This window comes from Bidens hawaiensis, unplaced genomic scaffold, assembly GCF_021521415.1.
Source record: "Bidens hawaiensis isolate Kalapana, Puna unplaced genomic scaffold, B.hawaiensis_p1.1 tig00016560_1, whole genome shotgun sequence".
In the NCBI taxonomy this organism is placed as follows: domain Eukaryota; kingdom Viridiplantae; phylum Streptophyta; class Magnoliopsida; order Asterales; family Asteraceae; genus Bidens; species Bidens hawaiensis.
Genome location: NW_027492517.1, coordinates 64,794 through 85,121, shown reverse-complemented (window position 1 = coordinate 85,121; position 20,328 = coordinate 64,794). Strand labels below are relative to the sequence as shown.

The 20,328-nt window shown below is 37.4% G+C and overlaps 1 protein-coding gene across 1 annotated transcript; it reads right to left on the bottom strand.

Moving 5' to 3' along the window:
* Positions 1–1,508: 1,508 nt before the first annotated feature.
* Positions 1,509–4,871, bottom strand: LOC143551668 (protein TONNEAU 1a-like). The gene is made up of 8 exons (XM_077042058.1): positions 4,682–4,871; positions 3,240–3,372; positions 3,001–3,089; positions 2,793–2,915; positions 2,215–2,303; positions 2,099–2,124; positions 1,903–2,020; positions 1,509–1,732 (listed from the first exon to the last, which is right to left on the bottom strand). The coding sequence occupies exons 1-8, from the start codon at positions 4,766–4,768 to the stop codon at positions 1,708–1,710; spliced, it is 690 nt and encodes a 229-aa protein (XP_076898173.1). The 5' UTR covers positions 4,769–4,871; the 3' UTR covers positions 1,509–1,707.
* Between the last annotated feature and the right edge of the window lie 15,457 nt (positions 4,872–20,328).

Genomic DNA, 20,328 nt, shown 5'->3' with positions numbered 1-20,328 from the left:
CGCGAGCCACTTAGGCGGCCCCACTACCCTCGGCCTTATATACGTTTTTAACCTATTTATTTACTATTTAATTTGATAGTTTTCTAATAACTTGTGTTTATTAAATTTTTAAGAATTTGAATACGAAGTTGTATTTGATTTTTTTCCTTGATGTTCCGATATACGTTATTAAAACGGAGGTGTATTCAAAACAGAAAAAAAAATTTGTATCATAAGTTTTGCGATGCTGGAATCATGATGAACAGAACTGTTTCCGACCGAACGACATCGATACTTTGTTTCAGTATTATCGGAACAGATATTGGTATTAATTTTACGGTTTTCACGATTGTGTTAGTTTTTTCCCCAGACATTTTGCCATGAATTTTGTTGAAAACGAAGTTGTATTCGAAACATAGTATTTTTTTGAAATTGTAAGCTATACGAATATCGGAACCATATGGGTATGTGATGAACCGAACAACATTGGTACCTTGTGTCGGTATCGAAAGCGCTACCGCTATTCTTTTTTGTGTTTTCGCGGTAGTGTTTAATTTTTTTCTTGACATTTTGACATAAATTTTGTTGAAACCGGGTTGTATTATAAATTGAGTATTTTTTTTATATTGCAAGGTATAGAATGCTAATACTCACTGGTGTCATAACGAACCGAACCAATTCTGACCGAACAATATTGGCATTATCAGAACCGGTACAACTAATCAAACCAAAATGCTTAGCCGTTGAAATTATTTAATACAAGCATCGTTACAACGTATTTTCTAGCTATCAACTATATGTCAATTGTTTCCTAGGAAAAAACCTTTTAACAACAATGATGGACGACATGTGTTTATGTATCGTAAAAAATCATCCGGTATAATGATTATGCTTTGTTTTTTCTTTTCCTTTTAATCTTTTCTCAGATGGGTTTTTGTATTGATAAATAATGGAAGTTAATGATCGATACAAAGTCCATTCCCACTCAATTCATAAAAGATCACTGTTTTCTTGGGTTCTATTTTGATGGTTAAGGAATAAATAGGACAACAGTCGTAGATATTTGTATTCTTAAACGGTTAAACCAGCCTCGTCCCACCGTTTAATCAAACATTGTCCCGAGTTTTGTGACTATTTACTTCTCAAGAAACAATTAAACAACGTTTATAGGTGCTATTATCAACACTACAGTTCATGACATTAAAATGTCACATTATAATAATTGGCCACTGCAAATACACACGCGTAAGAGTGTAACGACATTATAATAATTGGCCACTGCAAATACACACGCGTAAGAGTGTAACGCGCCGTTTAGAGTGTCCGGAGTATGTCAAGAATAGGGAGTACCAACATTTTTAGGAGGCCATCTATTGGAAAAACGCCAAAATGAATATTTGTCAATCAAAGTTGACAAATAAACGTTGACCTTTTTGTTTTACAAAATAAACATGTACTTTTCGCCTGTTATGCTTCAAAATAGCAGACTTAACAGCTAACACAAACAATGAAAATATTGATGCTAACTTTACACTCATAATATAAAACAATGCAAAACAATTGTTTCATGCTAAATCATATCCAGAATCGAAACAAACAGAAAAGAAGATATCGACTGAAGTTGAGAACACATTAACTCATTAAACAAAGAACATAAATGTTTGTTCTTTATGAAACAGCAACTTTCTTATATATTAAGAAAGACATTGTAGTCTGTTACATATTGTCTTAGTTGCTGTCATCCCCACCATGCCTGCAAAACAAAATTTAGCAGCAGTTAAGGTTTAGATCACAATTCTTACAAAGTACAACTCACCATGCGTATCAAGCATTAAGCACTTGTACATTGCCACAACTGCTACAGATGGTAACACAAATCCAAAAATGTAAAACTTATGAATTAAAGCGGTTAAGAATACAAACCTCCAAGAGGGAGTGAAATTTCGGGCCTTTCTGTCCAACTGAAGATTCTCCAAGGCAATTGAGGCGCGGTTAATATCCTCATTCCTGTAGCTAGAGGTTGAAGAACCTCCTCTTCGGTCTAGATAATTAACAAAAAGATAGATGAATATATGGTTAATAATAATGTATAAGGAAGAATAATAATATTAATACTTACCAGATGTTTGGGAACCGGGACCTTGTCTGGCATAAAGAAAACATATAACTATTATTAAAAAAAGAAATGTAATAAGATGATACCTAAAAGTGAAATGTTGATAATTAGTTAATTACCTCCCTAAAGGAGCTAATCCACCGACAACAGATGATGAAGACGGCCTTCGGTTTCGGGAATCTGCATTGCCTCTTCCTTGAGATTGATTCTGCAAGAATCAAGCAAGTTAGTATATTAAACCGAATTAATGAATTATCCATATTTAATTGAGGTCATACTTTTATTCAGTGCAACTTCACATATATTAAAAATCAAGTCTTATTTAATCCATACAAAAATACGAATGTAACAAAATTCAACTGTCATGCTAATTTAAGGGTTGAGTGGTGATAGATTCCCGTCTTAGATTCATTAGATATTAAATCATTACAATTACACTAACAATTCCAACAAAAGCATGAAATTATAACATGGAATTGAATCAGAATGGATCCGTTTGGTTTTAAAATTGTTTTGCTTTATAGATACAACTCAGTTCAGCAAACTTGGAAGCAAGTAAAAGGGTTCAACTCACAATTTCAGCCGAAATCGAGCAAAAAAGGTAACTGGACTTATAATTACGATTTACGAGGTGCATTAACTGCAAACTAGTATGATGGTAAAACCTAATCATCATGTTCAAAAATAAAGATCAAACCTCAAACTTCAAGAAGCCTTCAAGCACATCTAACAGCAATGGGCCGCTATCTCCATTCCTGTTTATATCATAACCATTCTTGTTACTGAAGTCCCTTAACTCTGCTTTCCATGCATCCTTTTGCTGCAATGGTCCGTTTAAAAACAACTGTTAACTTGAAAGAATTATGAATATATCACAAGCATATAATAAAAAATAAACTTGTTACCAGATTACACTCGGGCAAATAAACTTTCAGTGTGTGGCCCAGCTGCGCCCAATCCAAGTATTCACATATTAGCGCGGTTAGAAGGCGACCTGAAATCATATCAGAATAAAACCGAAAAAATACATCAGCCTGGTGATTTAAATTAAATGTCATCCTCCATGCAAATAAACATATACTTGTGCTTAGGAATGTGATTGATAAAATATGAACCAAACGATTTTAAATTTGGTTGAAGATACCTGAAGGGGATGCGTGAAGTTTCTTCGCGCGATCATTGCAGCTACCCAACAGTGCAGGAGGTAGACCTTCGTCCTTTTCAATTGCTTTATCTTCTTCCTCGATTGCCTCAAATACACTCGCTCTGAGTTCAGCCTTTCACCAATAGCAAGTTTATCAGTAATAAAGATAATATATACATGAAACTGTGAAAGATTATATTCTTTTTTCCTTTTTCATCAAATAAACAATATTCAAACATAGATTATGCCCTTTAATACGAATAACAAACATTCACGCGGTCCATGATCTTAACATTTATAAAAACCTCTCATATGTTAGCACCTTCACTCAACATATATAATATTTCCTCTAAACAAAACCGTCCATTGAAGCTGAAAACTAAGATTCAAATCCCAATGGCAAAAGAAGCCCCGCATCAGAAGTTCGAATAGCTTGAAAACTTATATTATCTTAACGTCAAGAAGATATCATCACTAGCAAACTCAAAACCTAAAAGCAAAATAGGTCATATGTTTAATTCTAACCTAAATACACGCAAACACGCAAGAAAAAACCAAACGGATCAGTAATAAATGATCAAGTTGATTACGAAAGAGTATATATACGTGAAAGATATGTTCTCTTATTTTCCTTTTTCTTCAAAGAAACAGTATTCAAACATAGATTATGCCCTTAAATACAAACAAAGAACATTCACATGGTCCATAAGCATAAAAAACTACACCTCATAGACATTATGAAACCTCTTATTGTAACATTAACAAAAACCTCTCATGTGTTAACAATTTCACTCAACTTATAAGAACAAACAACAAACATATAACCTTTCCTCTAAACAAAATCCTCCAAATATCCAATTGAGCCATTCAAAAATAAAACTAAAAAAATAAAAAATAAAAATCTTCCAAATGAAGCTGAAAACTAGGATTCAAATCCCAATGTTAATAATAGTGAGAAAACTTGAATTTAACAACAAAAACATATCATTACTAGCAAACTCAAAACCCTAGAAAACCAACTTAGGTCATACATGTTTGATTATAAGTTTCTAACCTAGATACACTCATCCGCACAATAAACCGTCAACATTATCATTGATTGCTACATGATTCAACAAATAATGTATAAGATAAATGTAACAAATTATGTATAATATTGTAATTCACTGAGATTCAAATCCTAATGGTAATGAAGCCCCAAATCAGAGGCTTTAATTGCTTAAAAAACTTTAATTTAACCCTAGCAAACTCAACACTCTAAAAACCAAATTAAGCCATAAATGTGTGATTGTAACCTAAATTAAACTCATACCCACAACAACACATCAACATTACCATCGATCTCCACACGAATTAACAAATTATATATATAGAAAACGTATATAACTGAAATCTAATGAATTGAAGGATGAAATCGAATATAATATGGATATGGGTTTTACCCGGATCTTAGCGAGAACGCCTTTCTTTTCTAGGGTTCGAGTGACAAGGGTCTTCAGGTCCATCATTTCTCTGGTGTAATCGTCCATCTTGTTGTTGTTGTTGTGTCCTCAAAGAAAATTGATTTTTAGGGTTCTGATGATGAACAAATTTCTGACTGTTTGATTTGTGATTTGAGTGTGTAAATTGTAAATGGTAAATCGTGACCCGACACTTGAAACGGGTCGGGTATATGGTTCAAACCTCAAAGGGCTGGTTGAAAATTTTCAAATTTGAAATGGGTAAAAGTAAACAAGTATTTGATCATTTCGATACGCGCTGCGTACATGTTTACACATGATAAAACCTGTTAATAAGAGACTATGTTTAATCATTTTTTAGTAACTGTGGTTTCGTCCCTGTGGCTCGTCCAAATATACATATTTAGTCCAACGGTTTCAAATTTGCGGTTTTCGTCCATGTAGTTTCATTTCACTTGCAATTAAACTCACTTCATTAACCCTGTTAAGTCTGGTCATTAAAACCGTCAACGTGCCCCTCACGTGAGGGGCAATTTTGTCCTTTTTTTCCAAATACACCATAGCCCCTCACATGAGGGGGGCTTGCGAATTACAACTAAGGTTTATTTGGGGAGAAAATGGACAAAAATGCCCCTCACGTGTGGGGACACATTGACGGGTAAACAATCAAACTTAACGAGGTTAATGAATTCGGGTTTAATTGCAAGTGAAATGAAACCACAATGACGAAAACCTCAAATTTGAAACTATTCAACTAAACCATATATTTGACCAACCACAGGGACGAAAATCACAGTTTACTCATCATTTTTTTTCTTGATACATAAAACATATAACTGTCACGTTAAAGCATTATAGCCAAATGTTAAAAAGTCGTTTCATGTTTGATAATTGTGTTAATCACGTCGTTCATAACTTGTTAACACAATAGGACACGAACTGTCAGACGTAGTAACGAGAAGTCGATCGGTATCAGTTTGATTTGATACGGTACAATCATTTGTTATGACTATGTGTGTAGCATGTCTAAATTAGCATTTTAAAAATACTATATCTACAAATATATACTTTCTAAAAAATGGTAATTTTACCCATGCGTTGAAAATAAATGAAAACTTTATGTGGGAAAAGTAAATTTATCGATTTCAAGTTGTTTAAAATTTCACGATTTTGATCAAGTTTAATATGTATATGGACTTTAATGTAAAAAAAATGTTTATGGGAGTTTTCTGAATTAAAATCAGAGCATATGCTAGTTTTTTTACAATATAATACTATTGTTATCATGTTTGAAGTTAAGAAATAAGGTTCTGAAACATGCAAACATTCATAAGGTATATGAAACTTTGACACATGGTTATCTTTTGTAATTGTGTCAACTTAAAAATGTTCTATTTTAACTAAACTCAATAGTTTTAAGTTGAATGTTTTGATGTCTTTGATGAACATTGTAACATTCATAAGGTATATGAAAGTTTGACGCACGGTTGTTTTGAAAATAAAATTTGGACCTAATTTCCGTATTTAAATTTAATGTCGAGTATTTTAAAACATGAGTGTTACATGAATGACCAAAGTACTAAAAGAAGACGAATATGGGGACAAGATTGCTATATATAAGTTTATAAAGCATTTGATGATTTGATCCAATTGTTTGTTAATGATGATATTGTTTCGCCTCCCTTTATTCTTCACCCACACAAAACACAGTACTTTTATTTCTTCCACAAGTCCGGCTATGTCGATCCGGCCCCCACCATGAACCAATAAATTTATCCTTTTCCACAGGCATCAAGTTGCAACTAAGCACACCGCATAGACTGCCTTTACTTTCTCCGAGGACATGGGTACAAATTTGTGGAGATCCAAAACATCCCGAAAGGAAAACAAAAGCGGAGGAGGAGCCTTACACCATTGGGCAACGACACTCCACATCGCTTGGGCCTTGCTACACGAAAAAAACAAGTGTTCCGCGGACTCCTACAACTCATTACAAATCGGACATAAACGGGTGCTCACAGAAATTCCCCTTCTTTCTAGAGCATCAAAAGTTGGTAAACGGCCTAAGACCGCTCTCCATGCCATAGTGCCCACCTTTTTTGGTAAATATTTACTCCATTCAAACACGAAACCCGGGTCATTATTAGAACGGGCCGAAATTAGTTTTTTAATGGACCGGGCCGAAAAATCCTCACAATCTCCCCCGAACCACACCACTCTATCTACACCATTTTCCAAATGAACTTGGAGGCATATTTGGAGCAACTGCCTCGGCTCCAACACATCCGCTTCGCAGGTCGGCGGCCTAGACCAATTCCAATTCCCACAAATGAAACCATTAGTCATGAACAACCTATCGGCCACAACGCAAGTTTTATTCTTCTCCAAGGCGAAGAGCCTAGGAAAATGAACACATAACGTACCCGACTCCAACCACCAATCAAGCCAAAACCATGTACTTCTCCCGTCTTTAACTATGTTCCGAAAACTCTTATTTAAGTCGATACCCAACGAGAGAAAAGTAGAATTTAGGCTTACTATTTGGTTCCACGGACACGGTGCATACATCTTTGCCGGGATAGCAGACCATGATCTTGATGAACTATGAATAGCCCAAACCACCTTCCACCACAAACTACCTTTCTCGTTTTTGAACCGCCACCACCACTTAGCAAGGAGTGAGACGTTAACATCTCTAAGTCTTCGTAACCCGAGACCTCCCTCTTCACTCGGAGCAGACCATGATATTGCTGTGAGTTGTTAAAAAATATTAATGAATTTATACATATTTATATTTAATTAAACTATTAGATGGTAATTAAATTTGTTTCATTCAACCACATCCTAGAAGGTAATCCACATGCAATTTAGAGTGAATGTGACACAATATATAAACCATATTATTTTGCATATTGTATATATCCGGAATGCACTACAATAGTAATTAAACGAGCTTATATTTAAACTAGATGTTGCTATATATCCGGAATGCACTACTAAAGTAAATAGTTGACCTATTTTATATATCCAAAATGCACTACAATAATAAATATTTTTAGGCTAGATGCTGGTATAAACCCGTGTTCGTTTATTAAATGAGCTTATTTTTAGTCTCGAGCTCTCAGGCTCATCTAATCTTGGCTCGATTCAAGCTTTTACCGAGCCAATCTCGAGTAGCTCAAAAGTGGCTTGTTTTATACCAGTGTTAGAATATAACGATGGAGAAGAGGAAGAGCTTAATGCGCGCATTGGGTAATCTTTCAGTTAGTTGGAGTAAAAGTGGCGGCAGTAGGGGTGGTTTATAGAAGTCATAAGTAAGACGCTTATGGCGGGAGGTATGCATCACGTCATAGGTACCTGCATGATACAGGCGATTGATGTTATTATAGCCAAAAAAAGTGAGTATTTTAGCCAGTAACAAGTCATTTGGCTGTAGATTTTGTTAATATATGAGATGACACCGGTATGTAGCTAATGAAGAACATTGGGAAAAATATAAGATTTTTAAGTATAGTTATCGAGGTATATAAAAATGGGAAATAACATAAAAAACCAACATATTTTCTGTTTTTTCTCGTTAAAGTCCCTCAACAAATTTTTGAACGTTAAAGTCCTATACATGTTAAATTTGAACAAAAAAATGACGTAACTTATAAAAAAATATGGAACTGATTTTTTTTTTTTTTGCTTCGAGTCAGATAGATAATATATGTACATACAAACACACATTACCCATTTACTCCAGCCAAAGTCACCAAGAATTTGCCGAATAAAATAGTGTTTCTTAAGTTTACTCGAGTAATAGGCTACCAACTATCCTTATTGCAGATTTCGTATGTTTTGTATCAGTTAGAGTTTTCATTTTTTTTCTTCAATCATTAGTGTTATCAACTTAAGAATATAAATTCTACAAAACCTGCACACCGCTATTGATTTTGAATTTAACAAATGATTTGTAACAGCTAATTAATGCTTTGACTATTATTCTTACCGTAATGAATGACAATATTTTTACAATCACATACATTATCATGCATTGTTTTATTATTAATTATGTTAGTATAGTTCCATAAGCGGGAAAAAAACAGTTTCATATTGTTTATAAAAGTTATGTCGTTTCTTCGTTCAAATATAACATGTACTGGGACTTTAGCAGGCAAAATTTGTTGAGGGACTTTAACGAGAAAAACAGAAAGTATGTTGGTTTTTTATGGTATTATCCCATATAAAAAAAGCGGTAAGCTTTTAGTGACATAAAAAAATGGTAGTATCCAGTGTTCAAGTATGATTCTTGAGGTATCTTGAATGTAATAGTTAAAAAGTTGAAACTGTAACTCTTGGAAAAATAGGGACCATACTTGTCAAATTGTAGTAAGCTTCAACGGTTTAACTAACCTAGGGAAATCAGTTATGTGGGAAGAAGTTGGTTTAAGGGTTTATATGAATAAATGAACTCTTCTTTTTAAACTTATAGTGTAATTTAATATTAGGGATGTTTAACTAATCATGTATGTTGGTTGGTGGGTCTATCTCGAAACAAACCCAAACACGACGCAATCTGAAAATCATGTCACACATGTAAGGTGGTGTATACACAGGTTAACACTTGTTTAACCCGAAAATACTTTATAAATTATTCCATGTTTATAATATATTTAATTTACATATTGCTTTTAATTTTCTGAATCATATATTCTCAAACTATGCAAGTTTATTTCTAGATTCTAATATAAAGATATCCAATAGTGTAGCTTATTACATAAAACATATTTTGGATTAAAAAAAGTTATAAATAGGTTTAAACAAGTCAACCTGTGAACATTTTGGGTTAACATGAACACACTACGTTTAAGTAGACGTGTTTACAAGTTAAACTCAAAACTAGAGGTGAAATAAAACTAGGTTGGGACCGGTTTTAGGCAAACTGAACCGAGCCAATTTTGGTTTAAAACCGGTTTCACCCAAATCGACTTAAACCGCCAGTTTCAAGACCGGTTCCCCTTAAGGTCTATCAAACCGTTTTTGAAACCGAACCGGTTTGAGAAAAACCGGTTTAAAAACCGAACCGACGTAACCATACAGGCCTATCTTGCTTCTAAACTGGTTTGAGTCAAACCGGTTTTGACTATCCGTTGACCAAACCAGTTTCAGTTTATAAACCGGTTTGGTTTGGGTTTAAAACCGGTTTTATACACCTCTACTCAAAACTGATCTGAATTTGTTTGGACTAAACCCAAATCCATATAAATTTTAATAGGTAAACTATCTCTGGGCCGGATAGGGATTTGGGCTTATTCAGATGTCGGTGAAAAGCAGGGGCAGACCCACATAGGTCCGATCGGGGTCTTGGGACACCAATGTTTTTTAAAAATTACTTGGAGGCGGTATATTAAATTTTGTAAGGACCCCATAAAAATTAATACTTGAAACCCATACAATTAAGGGTGAACTGGTCTAGTGGAAAGTCTTCTGTTTTTCCTTTGAGAGGTTGTAGGTTCAAGCCTCAGTTAGTTTTTCTTATATAGTCATCATCACCATGCAACATATAATATCAACATGGGTTTTGTATATTATTTTATTATTTATCTTGTGTATGTATATTATAATTAATTATTTATTTGTGTTAGAGTTGGTTTTTCACGTTTTGGTCATTTATGTAAGACTATATATGTAGCTCACGTTTATGTTTTTCGGGTATGAATAAAAATGAATTAAGTGTATGTTACAATCTAGTTTCTAATATAAATTCTTTCTACTTACTCGTTTTCAATGACACCATATTTCCGTGTTTTATTATGTTTTTCGTCTCGACCCGACCCGAATAACTACTGACCCGAAAATTTTGTAAACCGAAAAAATTAGGACCCATTGACAAAAAAATCATGGGTCCGCCACTGGTGAAAAGGGGTAGTTTGGGAATTCTGTTAAAAAGCATGGGTAAAACCCGTAAAATTGAAAAACCAAAGGCAGAAGGTTTTGTCTGACTAATTTCTAGGGGAAGAAAACAGACCACATCTGCTAAATATCAACCATAAAATGTCCGTACCGTATCCTCTTCCAACTAAAACAAAAACTAAGTTATAAAATTATTTGTTATTGAATTATTAATAGATCTTTATATATTATATATTTCTGTATGTCCAATTATAATAATTTTCTCACGCAATATAATTATGGTTCAATAAAAAGCTACGTATACTATATTATTTTTATATAAATGATGTATACACATGTATTAAATTATATCAAACATTTTCAAATTGATTTAGCTTGTAAAAGATATCTTATTAAGTTATTATTTTCTTTTGTTACAAATTCATTACACGTGAATATATTTTAGTAACTCTTCGAAGTCAAATAAAAATAAGCTAATTTAGATTAGTAAAAAAGTATTTTAAATAAACAAAATAACCAGGTTATTTTTTATCATTTACATAAATTATTTATTAGTCTCTTTCTATTCAATCTCATGGGAATTAGTAATCTAAGGTTTTTTAGACGATTTATATGCTTACAATGACCAAATGCAGTGTGCATAGTTACTTGTATAATGTATAATGTGTATGTATTACGAAGTATAACTTAATAAATATTATTTAGTTATTTTTTAATCCCAACTCAAACATAATAATTATATGTATAACGCATTAAATAAAAATTATATAAATAAAATACTCGTTTAGGTTCATGAGAATGCTCAAGTTCGTTAAGTGACGCTCGGGTTTCGTCTGTTCTATCAAAAAACATGCCTTTATGCCCGGTTCTGACTCAAGCTTATCTAAGTTCTGTTTGATTTGAGCTTTTAGCGATCTGAGGTTAAGTATCTAATAAGTGGTGTAATGCGTTTGTACAACTAGGTAAAACTAGTAACCTCCATTTTTATTTTAAAAAAATCCTATTAATAAAATCTTAATGGTTGCTTACTCAAAATCTTAACCTCATATTTTGTTTTTGCATGTAACATGATAAGAAAAAAAAAAGTTAAAGCTTTTAAGGAAATAACAATCAATACTTACTATACATACACTAAGAATAACAATTGAAAATTGAGTAGATACGTTAACAAGTGTCCTACTCATTTATCATGAAGAACATAAAAATCCTTAGCTTCCTATGGGTGCTTTCAACATCAAAAAAGTTTAAAATAGATTGGATTAGATAGTGTAACTTCAATGTTTTAAGCTTGGAAAAAATTGTGTTTTGAGGGTTGGTTGTTGCTAATCCGCGTTTTAAATATAATACAATCATTAAAAAAGAAAGTAAAAAAAAGCAGATAGTGGTTATGTTGGTAAATATGTATGTTTGGGTTTATATATTTTTCTAATTCTTACTCTCACTCTCATATGCATACATGAAAGAGTTTTAAACGTTACACATTTTTTCGAGAACATACAAAACAAGGTAAATCATAAAACTTTTAAATATAAGAAAATGACCAACATACAATTTTCATCTTTCTAAAATGAAAAACATAAAATGTACGTATAAATTTTATTCGTTTTAAAATCTACACATGCAACTTCTAAACATAGTTTGTATTAAGTAAAAGTTTAAAGTTTTTTTTCTATATACGAACGAATCGATCAACACAACATATCATATGTGCATAGATTTGATTGCCTTTTGGGTTCGTTTTTATTATATTTACGCACACATTTCCAAATGGTTTTACGAATTATAACTTGAACAAATTGAATTATTTTATTAATTACATACAAAGATTATTAACGTCGGCAATTCTCGTACTCTCCAAGGTATCATATAATTACTACCCAAAAATGCAACAAAACATGCAAAAATAATGTTATTGTCAAGATAAAATCATAAAATAAGAATCAATTTTCAATATTTTTTATTATTCTGTTTTTTATTTGAGACTCAAAACCATTTTTATATGTTAAACTTTTATAAACTTAAGTAGTCAGTCGGTTTCATTTATATAAACTTGTTCATTAGCATGCCATACATACATAGATGGAGAATGTGACGTTGTAAACATATAGTTTTCAAAGGAACATACAAAGTTACAAACAATAAAAATATTTTCATTTTCATTTTGGTCGTTGAAGATGATACCCTAATTTAGCTTTAAAAAGAATGTAAAGCTTACAAAACCACCGCGTCTCACCATATCGCCACGACCGCCGCCTCTCACTACTTCAACGAGAACCACCATTTTATTTTGTGACTGGAAATCAATGATGGGGATTGGTTTATTCCATGAAACGAAAGAGGACTAAAAATTAACTTATTGCAATAATTTAGATAAAAAGAAAATGTGAAAAAGTTTTCTTGGAAAACAACCGTGGCGATGGTGGTCACATGGAGCTGTGCTTGTCAGCGATGTGGTGAGAGGCAAGGGTCACCGGGATGTGGTGGCTGAGAGCCCGTGGTTGCCAGCGATGCTGTGGACTTGAAGAAACCATATCTTGAAGAAGATGGTAAAGCTTGCACATATTGTTTACTAACTTGTGCATCAAGTAAAAAAAAATACATAAAATACCTCTTTCAAAGCTAGTAAATTAGACCAAAATGACAAGAAAATAAAACCATATATAAGAACAAAAATACTTAGATGAAATCAATAAAAACTAAACAAACCACACACTCTTTAAAACATTGCATCGCAACCAAGATTACTTTATGCATTTAAAACTACCGACAGTAACCTACTTGTCTAGCTCCGTATTTTCTTTAAAATATTATGTCATACTGTCAGACTGGTCGCTATGGTGAGGGGCTTCGAAGCCCCTTCACCGTAACACGCCAGCGCCACGTAAGCACCGCGGACATCGAAGTCCCAACCAAAGGCGCCCCACTATGCTGCGGGGGGCTTCGAAGCCCCTTTAACACATATATACATATGTATGTATGCGTGTTTGAGAGATAGAGAGAGAGAGGGCTCCACCATCCAAGCCTCATCCGCGCCCAGCATCACAACCACCTTCATCATCGGCGCCCCATCACCAAAGGCGCCCCTTGGTGGTGTTGAGCGCTCATCGGCGCCTGCCATGTCATATGTTGGAGCCCCATACCGACTAGTCTCATAGATCTTTTTAATCTATGATTAAATTTGAGACATTAAAAATAAAGGTGTCCATGAACGAAAGGGCCCATTCACTTTAAATTAACATACTCTAGTCTTTTCGAATGGGTCCTCCTCTCACATTACAAAATAGGTAACATATTTTGACAATTTCATTACCCAATCAAGCAACATGGTTTGGTGGACTATCGATCTTATGCAACTCACCTACAAAGAATATTGTACAAGAGTGTTTCAATGAAAGAAAGAGACAATTACAAAGTGGTTGAAGAGGTAGGTCCCAGCAGAGCCCAGTTGGACCCGCAAGACTCACCTCAAAGAGGGACGTCTGCGCAGTTGAACTCGCAAGACTCCTTAGAGGGACGTCTGCGCAAAGACCAACAGGATCCACAGGACCAACCATGCTCAGAGAGATGACGTCCTTACGCGCAGTACGCAAGCTGTTCCCGCAGGAAAAGCCTCCCAATGGTGACGTACTCCGCCTGTTCCCGCAGCTGCGGATACTAGCCATCAGGGAAGGCTACCCGCACTAACAGCAAGGCTACACGCACAAGGCACTAACTCAAATAATTCAGTAATGTCACCTGAAGAGGGAATGAGCAAGCCGGGAATACTCCCGCCCAAAGCCGGGAATTCTCCCGCCCAAATGAGCCAGTCCGTACGCTACTGGAGGACCTTTTGTACTATACCTGCCAAGGTATGGACAAAAGATCTGACCAAAGCTGCGACAGCTCACTGACAACAGTACGACGAGCAGCACGCTCTAGTACTTAATGTCACTATCAGCCGCTGCCTACTCACCAACCCTTGTCGTGGCACGTACATAGCCTGCAGTTGGTGGAAAAGGAATAGTACACAGCCGGCCATGTCACTATCAGCCGCTGCCTACCCACCAACCACCAGCACGGCACGTGCGTAGCCCACAGTTGGTAGAAAAGGAATATTATACAGCCGGCTATACCTTCTTGGACACCTACCTTCGGCTATAAATACTCCAATACCTTGGAACGGTATCATCATCTTATATCTTCATATATTATCCGATATCTGCTCTAGTCATTTCTCTTAATATACACTTATATTCAAGAGCAATCTAGTCTGATTCTCACGCCGGAGGGTGGTCACAAGGAGGTACCCCCCCTTCTCAGTGACGAGCTCACGGTGTCTGTTTTGCAGGTCATCAGAAGAACAACCATCTTTGCCGGACCTAACCCTCGTGGGAAACATCTACTTAACCCCCAGATTATCCGTAATCTGCCCCGGGGTCGATTAGTGTTTCTTCATTGGCGCCATCCGTGCATAAAAGCTAGAACTTATTCTTTTTCAGTTTTTTCAAAACTTCTGGAAAGATGGTTAACGTTACTCCGGTCCCGAGGCCAGCGAGTGACCAAGAAACCCCGGTAATCACAACCCCAGCTACTGGGAGGAACACCGGCGAGTACACAAATTTTACGAACACTACCCCGGTTACTCAAGCCGGGGCAAGTGCAGTAAATTTTACGAACACTACCCCGGTTACCCAAGCCGGGGCAAGTGTAGTAAACAATCATCCCCTGAGATTCATTGATACCCAGGTGGAAAGACAACAGACGAGGCTCCCCCGCCAAACACTTGAACAAGTTAAAGCGTGGGCGGAAGCACGTCAGAAGGAATTCCAAGCTGAGTTGGACGAACGCTTACGTTCCATCCAACAGGCTGACGAATTTGGAAGCACTCGACAACAGCTCAACATGAGCAGTGAGTGCGAGTACTCGGACGATGATCGGGAGGAATCCGACACCGACGCAAACCCTCGCCATAGGGCGAAAGGGAAGCGTAAGGAAACGGACTTCCAACCGAGAAGGAATTTCGAAGAAACCTTCAAACCAAGGAACGCGGGGGGAAACCCACGTGACTTCTCCAAAACCTTTAGACCAACTGCTGCAAATGCGGGAACGTCCAAGTTTGCAAGGGACATTGCGGAAGCAATCGCCCCGATAAGTGCCAAACAGATGTCCAACATCGGCACTTATGATGGTATATCCGACCCAGACGATCATTTGAACAGATTCATAGCGGGGGCAACCGTCAGCAACTGGACGGAACCCACGTGGTGTTATATGTTCCAGATGACGCTGGTTGGAGCAGCCAGAGCGTGGTTTGACCGTCTACCGGTCCACCACATCTACGATTGGGCGGACTTCCAGCAGAAGTTCAGCCAACACTTCAGTCAACAAAGAAAGTATACCGAAGAGCAATGGACGATCCTCAACTGCATCCGAGAGGAAGATGAGTCTTTACTAGACTTCATCAAGCGCTTCAATTCAAAGAAGCTAAGTCTGGGCACTATTAGCGAAGATCTTGTTCGCGCTGCTTTCATCCAGGGCGCGAAGGACCCAGAGCTCATCCGCACCTTAACGGGTAAAGACGGCATGCCATCCACGTGGGATGCCATCATGAAAGTAGCTAAACGCTTCGCGGAAACGGAAAAGCAACTGGGTAGAGATCTTCCCCAGAGCACAAACCTCTACACCCAGAAAACAAGAGAAAACAACGTCCTCACCGTGTAACATCCCGAAATTTCCAAAATGATATTAATTATATTACTTAATAATAGAGGGAAAGTTGACTCAGGTTCGGGAAATAAATAATAGAGTAGGAGTTGGTATGAGTCGGGCTAGTGTTGGATTAATGGAGACGGGTTAAATGAGAATGGGCCTTAGGTCCATGGGATTTCAGGGATATAAATATCCCCTAAACCCAAAAATATCTTCATTTCCTTACTTTCTACACACACACTCCAAAAACACACACACCATCTACACCGCCGCCGGGCCGAGGAGAGGAACGGGCAGATCCGAGAGAGAGAGAGAGAGCGATTAGTTGTGTTAACAAGTTAAACGAGATCCAAACAAGCTCAAAAAGGTATGATTCTTGATCTTTGAAGTTTAAAGATCCAAGCTTTTTAGTGTATAAACGACCGAAAATGGTCTGGAAGCGTAGTGGGTGATATTGAACCATAGCAAGGGTGTTAAAATCGCTCAAAATGCTGGACAGAAACCGAACAGCAGCTGATCTGGGCAACTTCGCCTGCAACTAGGCAACTTCGCCTTCAAAGCGATGAACTTCACCTGCAAGCTAAGTTCACCTGATGAACTTCGCCTGCAAGATAAGTTCGCCTGATGGCAACTTCGCTGTAAAGTTAAGTTCGCCTAACTGGTAACTTCGCCTGAGGCCAAGTTCGCCTGATGACAACTTCGCCTGAAGTTAAGTTCGCCTGATGATAACTTCGCCTGAAGCCAAGTTCGCCTAAGGTTTAACTTCGCCTGAAGCTAAGTTCGCCTGAGGTTTAACTTCGCCTAAAGCCATGTTCGCCTGAGGTTTAACTTCGCCTAAAGCTAAGTTCGCCTAAGGTTTAACTTCGCCTAAAGCCAAGTTCGATTAGGAAGTAAACTAAAAATCTAATGAAAAATGTGTTAAGACAGTTAATGGAAATAAAATTTTTCCAAGCTGACCTGGCAGCTCGACCCCAGCCAGGGGCTCTGCCCCTTGGACCCTGCTAGGGGCTGCCGCCCCTAGACCCCGCTGCCAGGGGCGCTGCCCCCGGACCCCCGTTCGTTGTGGGTAGTAGTTAAGACTGGAAAGATGATATGAGTAGTGATAGTTAATTGATACGTATACTTGTTATACAGTCAGCCGTGCACAACTGAAGAAAGGGATTACGATCAACGGTGAACGTAACCGTGTTCAGGTGAGTTTCTAGCCCCATTCCTTGTTATGTTTTCGGGGCTGTGTGCATACTCGATGTGTTGTTAATACATTTATCCTAAGTGATAAGTGTATATCATATGTGATATGTGTGATAGATATGAATGATTGTTTGTCGGTACGCGAACGATCTTCGGATATTGCGCGTACTGTCAGGTTAAAAATAAAGGTACGAATATTATATATCGAAGATGTATGAATATTTCAAAAGAATACTTTTCGGGGCGTGAACGATCTTCGGATATTGCACGTAACGACAAGGGGTATGGTTGTTAAATGAATGAGGTAAAGAATGCCTAGAGTGTTCTTCTGTTATAATGTAAGTATGTGTATATAGGTACACGAATGGCATGTGAGTTCTACGTTCGACATAGTAAGTTAGGATGGCAAATCCCTCTAGCTTCTGTCGGACATAGACTCGGCTGGTGATGGCGTAGTTAAGGACTGCGAGCCTTATACGTGAAGTAGATGATATATGTAACGTAGATAAGGACTGCGAACCTTATACGTAATGTAGATAGGCGTCAACATAGGAAAGGACTGTGAACCTTATACGTGCTGATTTTGTAGCATAGGGGAGGACTGCGAACCTGGTACGTGCTATGAATTAGGTTGCAACACAGGGAAGGACTGCGAACCTTGTACGTGTTGTGGATGTATTTCAGCATAAGAAAGGACTGTGAACCTTATACGTGCTGATTTTGTAGCATAGGGGAGGACTGCGAACCTCGTACGTGCTATGAATTAGGTTGCAACATAGGGAAGGACTGCGAACCTTGTACGTGTTGTGGATGTACTATGGTATAGGGAAGGACCGCGATCCTTGTACGTACCATAAATGGTGAACATAGGTAAGGACTGCGAACTTTGTACGTGTTCACGACCTTGAGTACAGGTATAGACGGTGAACTATGAACGTACTCTCGGTAGACTGAGGTTAGTGATTGTAGATATGTATGTATGTATGGTAGCAAGTATGTATGTAGAACAGAAGGGTAACTAGTGAAGTATGGATATGTATCTACGGATATGTATGTATGTGTATGTATTGTATGGCGTTCGATTAACTAGAACTCACTCAGCGTAGCTGACTTTTAGTATGCACGCAGGTGAGCTGATTATAGAGTTAGCATGAGGATGACACACGGCATGGATTGAACGGCTGGCATCTGAAGAAAGAAGTAAAGATGTTTTAAATATAAAGTTTTGTGTTATGGTATCAAAGAAAAGATTTAATGTTTTGTAACAAATGATTGATGTTTTATATTCCGCGAAAAGTTTTAATAAACTCTGATTTGAAGAACTGTGTTTATGAGTAAATCCGACGCTAAAGTAGGGTCACCGGGAGAGGGGCCTTACACACCGCCCGACTAAACAAAAAGAGGAAGCTAGGCATTTGGCAGTCAAGGGTAAACTGACACCTCATCCAGCTCTCGCCCTCGGTTAGGCGGAAAGGATAACATGCAGTCGTCGAACCGGAACTCCAGATGGACGTCACTCACCAAAAGCGTCACCGAGATATTCGCCACCGAGAGGCTCCCATGGCCAGAGGCTCCAATTATCCGACAGCGTCCAAACGCTGATCAAAGCAAATTCTGTGACTTCCACAGGACAAGAGGCCACACCACCGAGGAATGCTTAGACTTGAAGGACATCGTCGAAGCATTTGTCAGAGATGGGAAACTCACGCACCTCGTGGCGTAATGAACGCTGAGCAGGCTAATGCGTGTAGAACCCCAGTTGGGGAAAACACGAATGAAACTGCAGCTTCAATGTTGGAGACTACATACTGCGTAAACAACGAGATTCCGAACCAGGTGAATACCGGCTCGAAAGGCTCGATGACACCCCCATCCCAAGAACATGGAAGGGAGTTCAATTACACAGGTTGCATGCAGATCAATTCCAAACTTGTAAAGAAAAGGCCCAGAGCCACTTCTAATGGAAATGATTCTCCTTATCACATTGACGCTGATGGTCTTACATTTATACTTGTGAACTTTCCACACTGATATGCCGGTATTCACCGCATAAATAAGTGTGAAAGGAAGTCGTTGCGTGTGGATGGTGGCAAAACCCGCATAAACACAAAAAACGGCAAAAATTTCTAAGAAATAAGGACAACCTTCACGCAGGTCAGTTATAGGTAAAGTTTGGTCATCCCACTAAATGAAAGTGACGGTCCTACCCGCACAATCATGATAGAGGAAACTGAACATTAACCTACTGACAACCGCGCGTTGAAAGGTTTAACTTCTTCAAAACACTGATATGCCGGTATTCGCCGCATAAATAAGTGGGGAAGTCGTTGCGTGTGGACGGCGGCAAAACCCGCATAAACACAAAAAACGGCAAACCTTCACGCAGGTCAGTTATAGGTGAAGATTGGTCATCCCACTAAATGAAAATGACGGTCCTACCCGCACAATCATGATAGAGGAAACTGAACACTAACCTATTGACAACTGCGAGTCGAACGGTTAACTTATTCAAAACACTTGGAAAATTGTTAAGTTAAACTAAAGTATGCACGAGCGAATCATATATTGTTTATGCGGCAAAGCAAGTGCCAAATTAAGCAATAATATGCATGAGCAAGTCATATAACGTTTATAAAGCAAGTCATCCAGTGAAAGTGGCGGTCCTACCCGCACAAACATTTATATTTCATAAAAAATTCAAACATTACAAGAATGGCCAGGTATCTACCCGCCTACAGAAATATAAATCTATCCTAACGGTGGGAAGGGATCTCAAGGTTCAAACTTCAGGACCACTCCCTCCAAACCCACTTGTACCCGCACCATCAGTTGGCTGTGGCGGTTCAAGGAAAGTC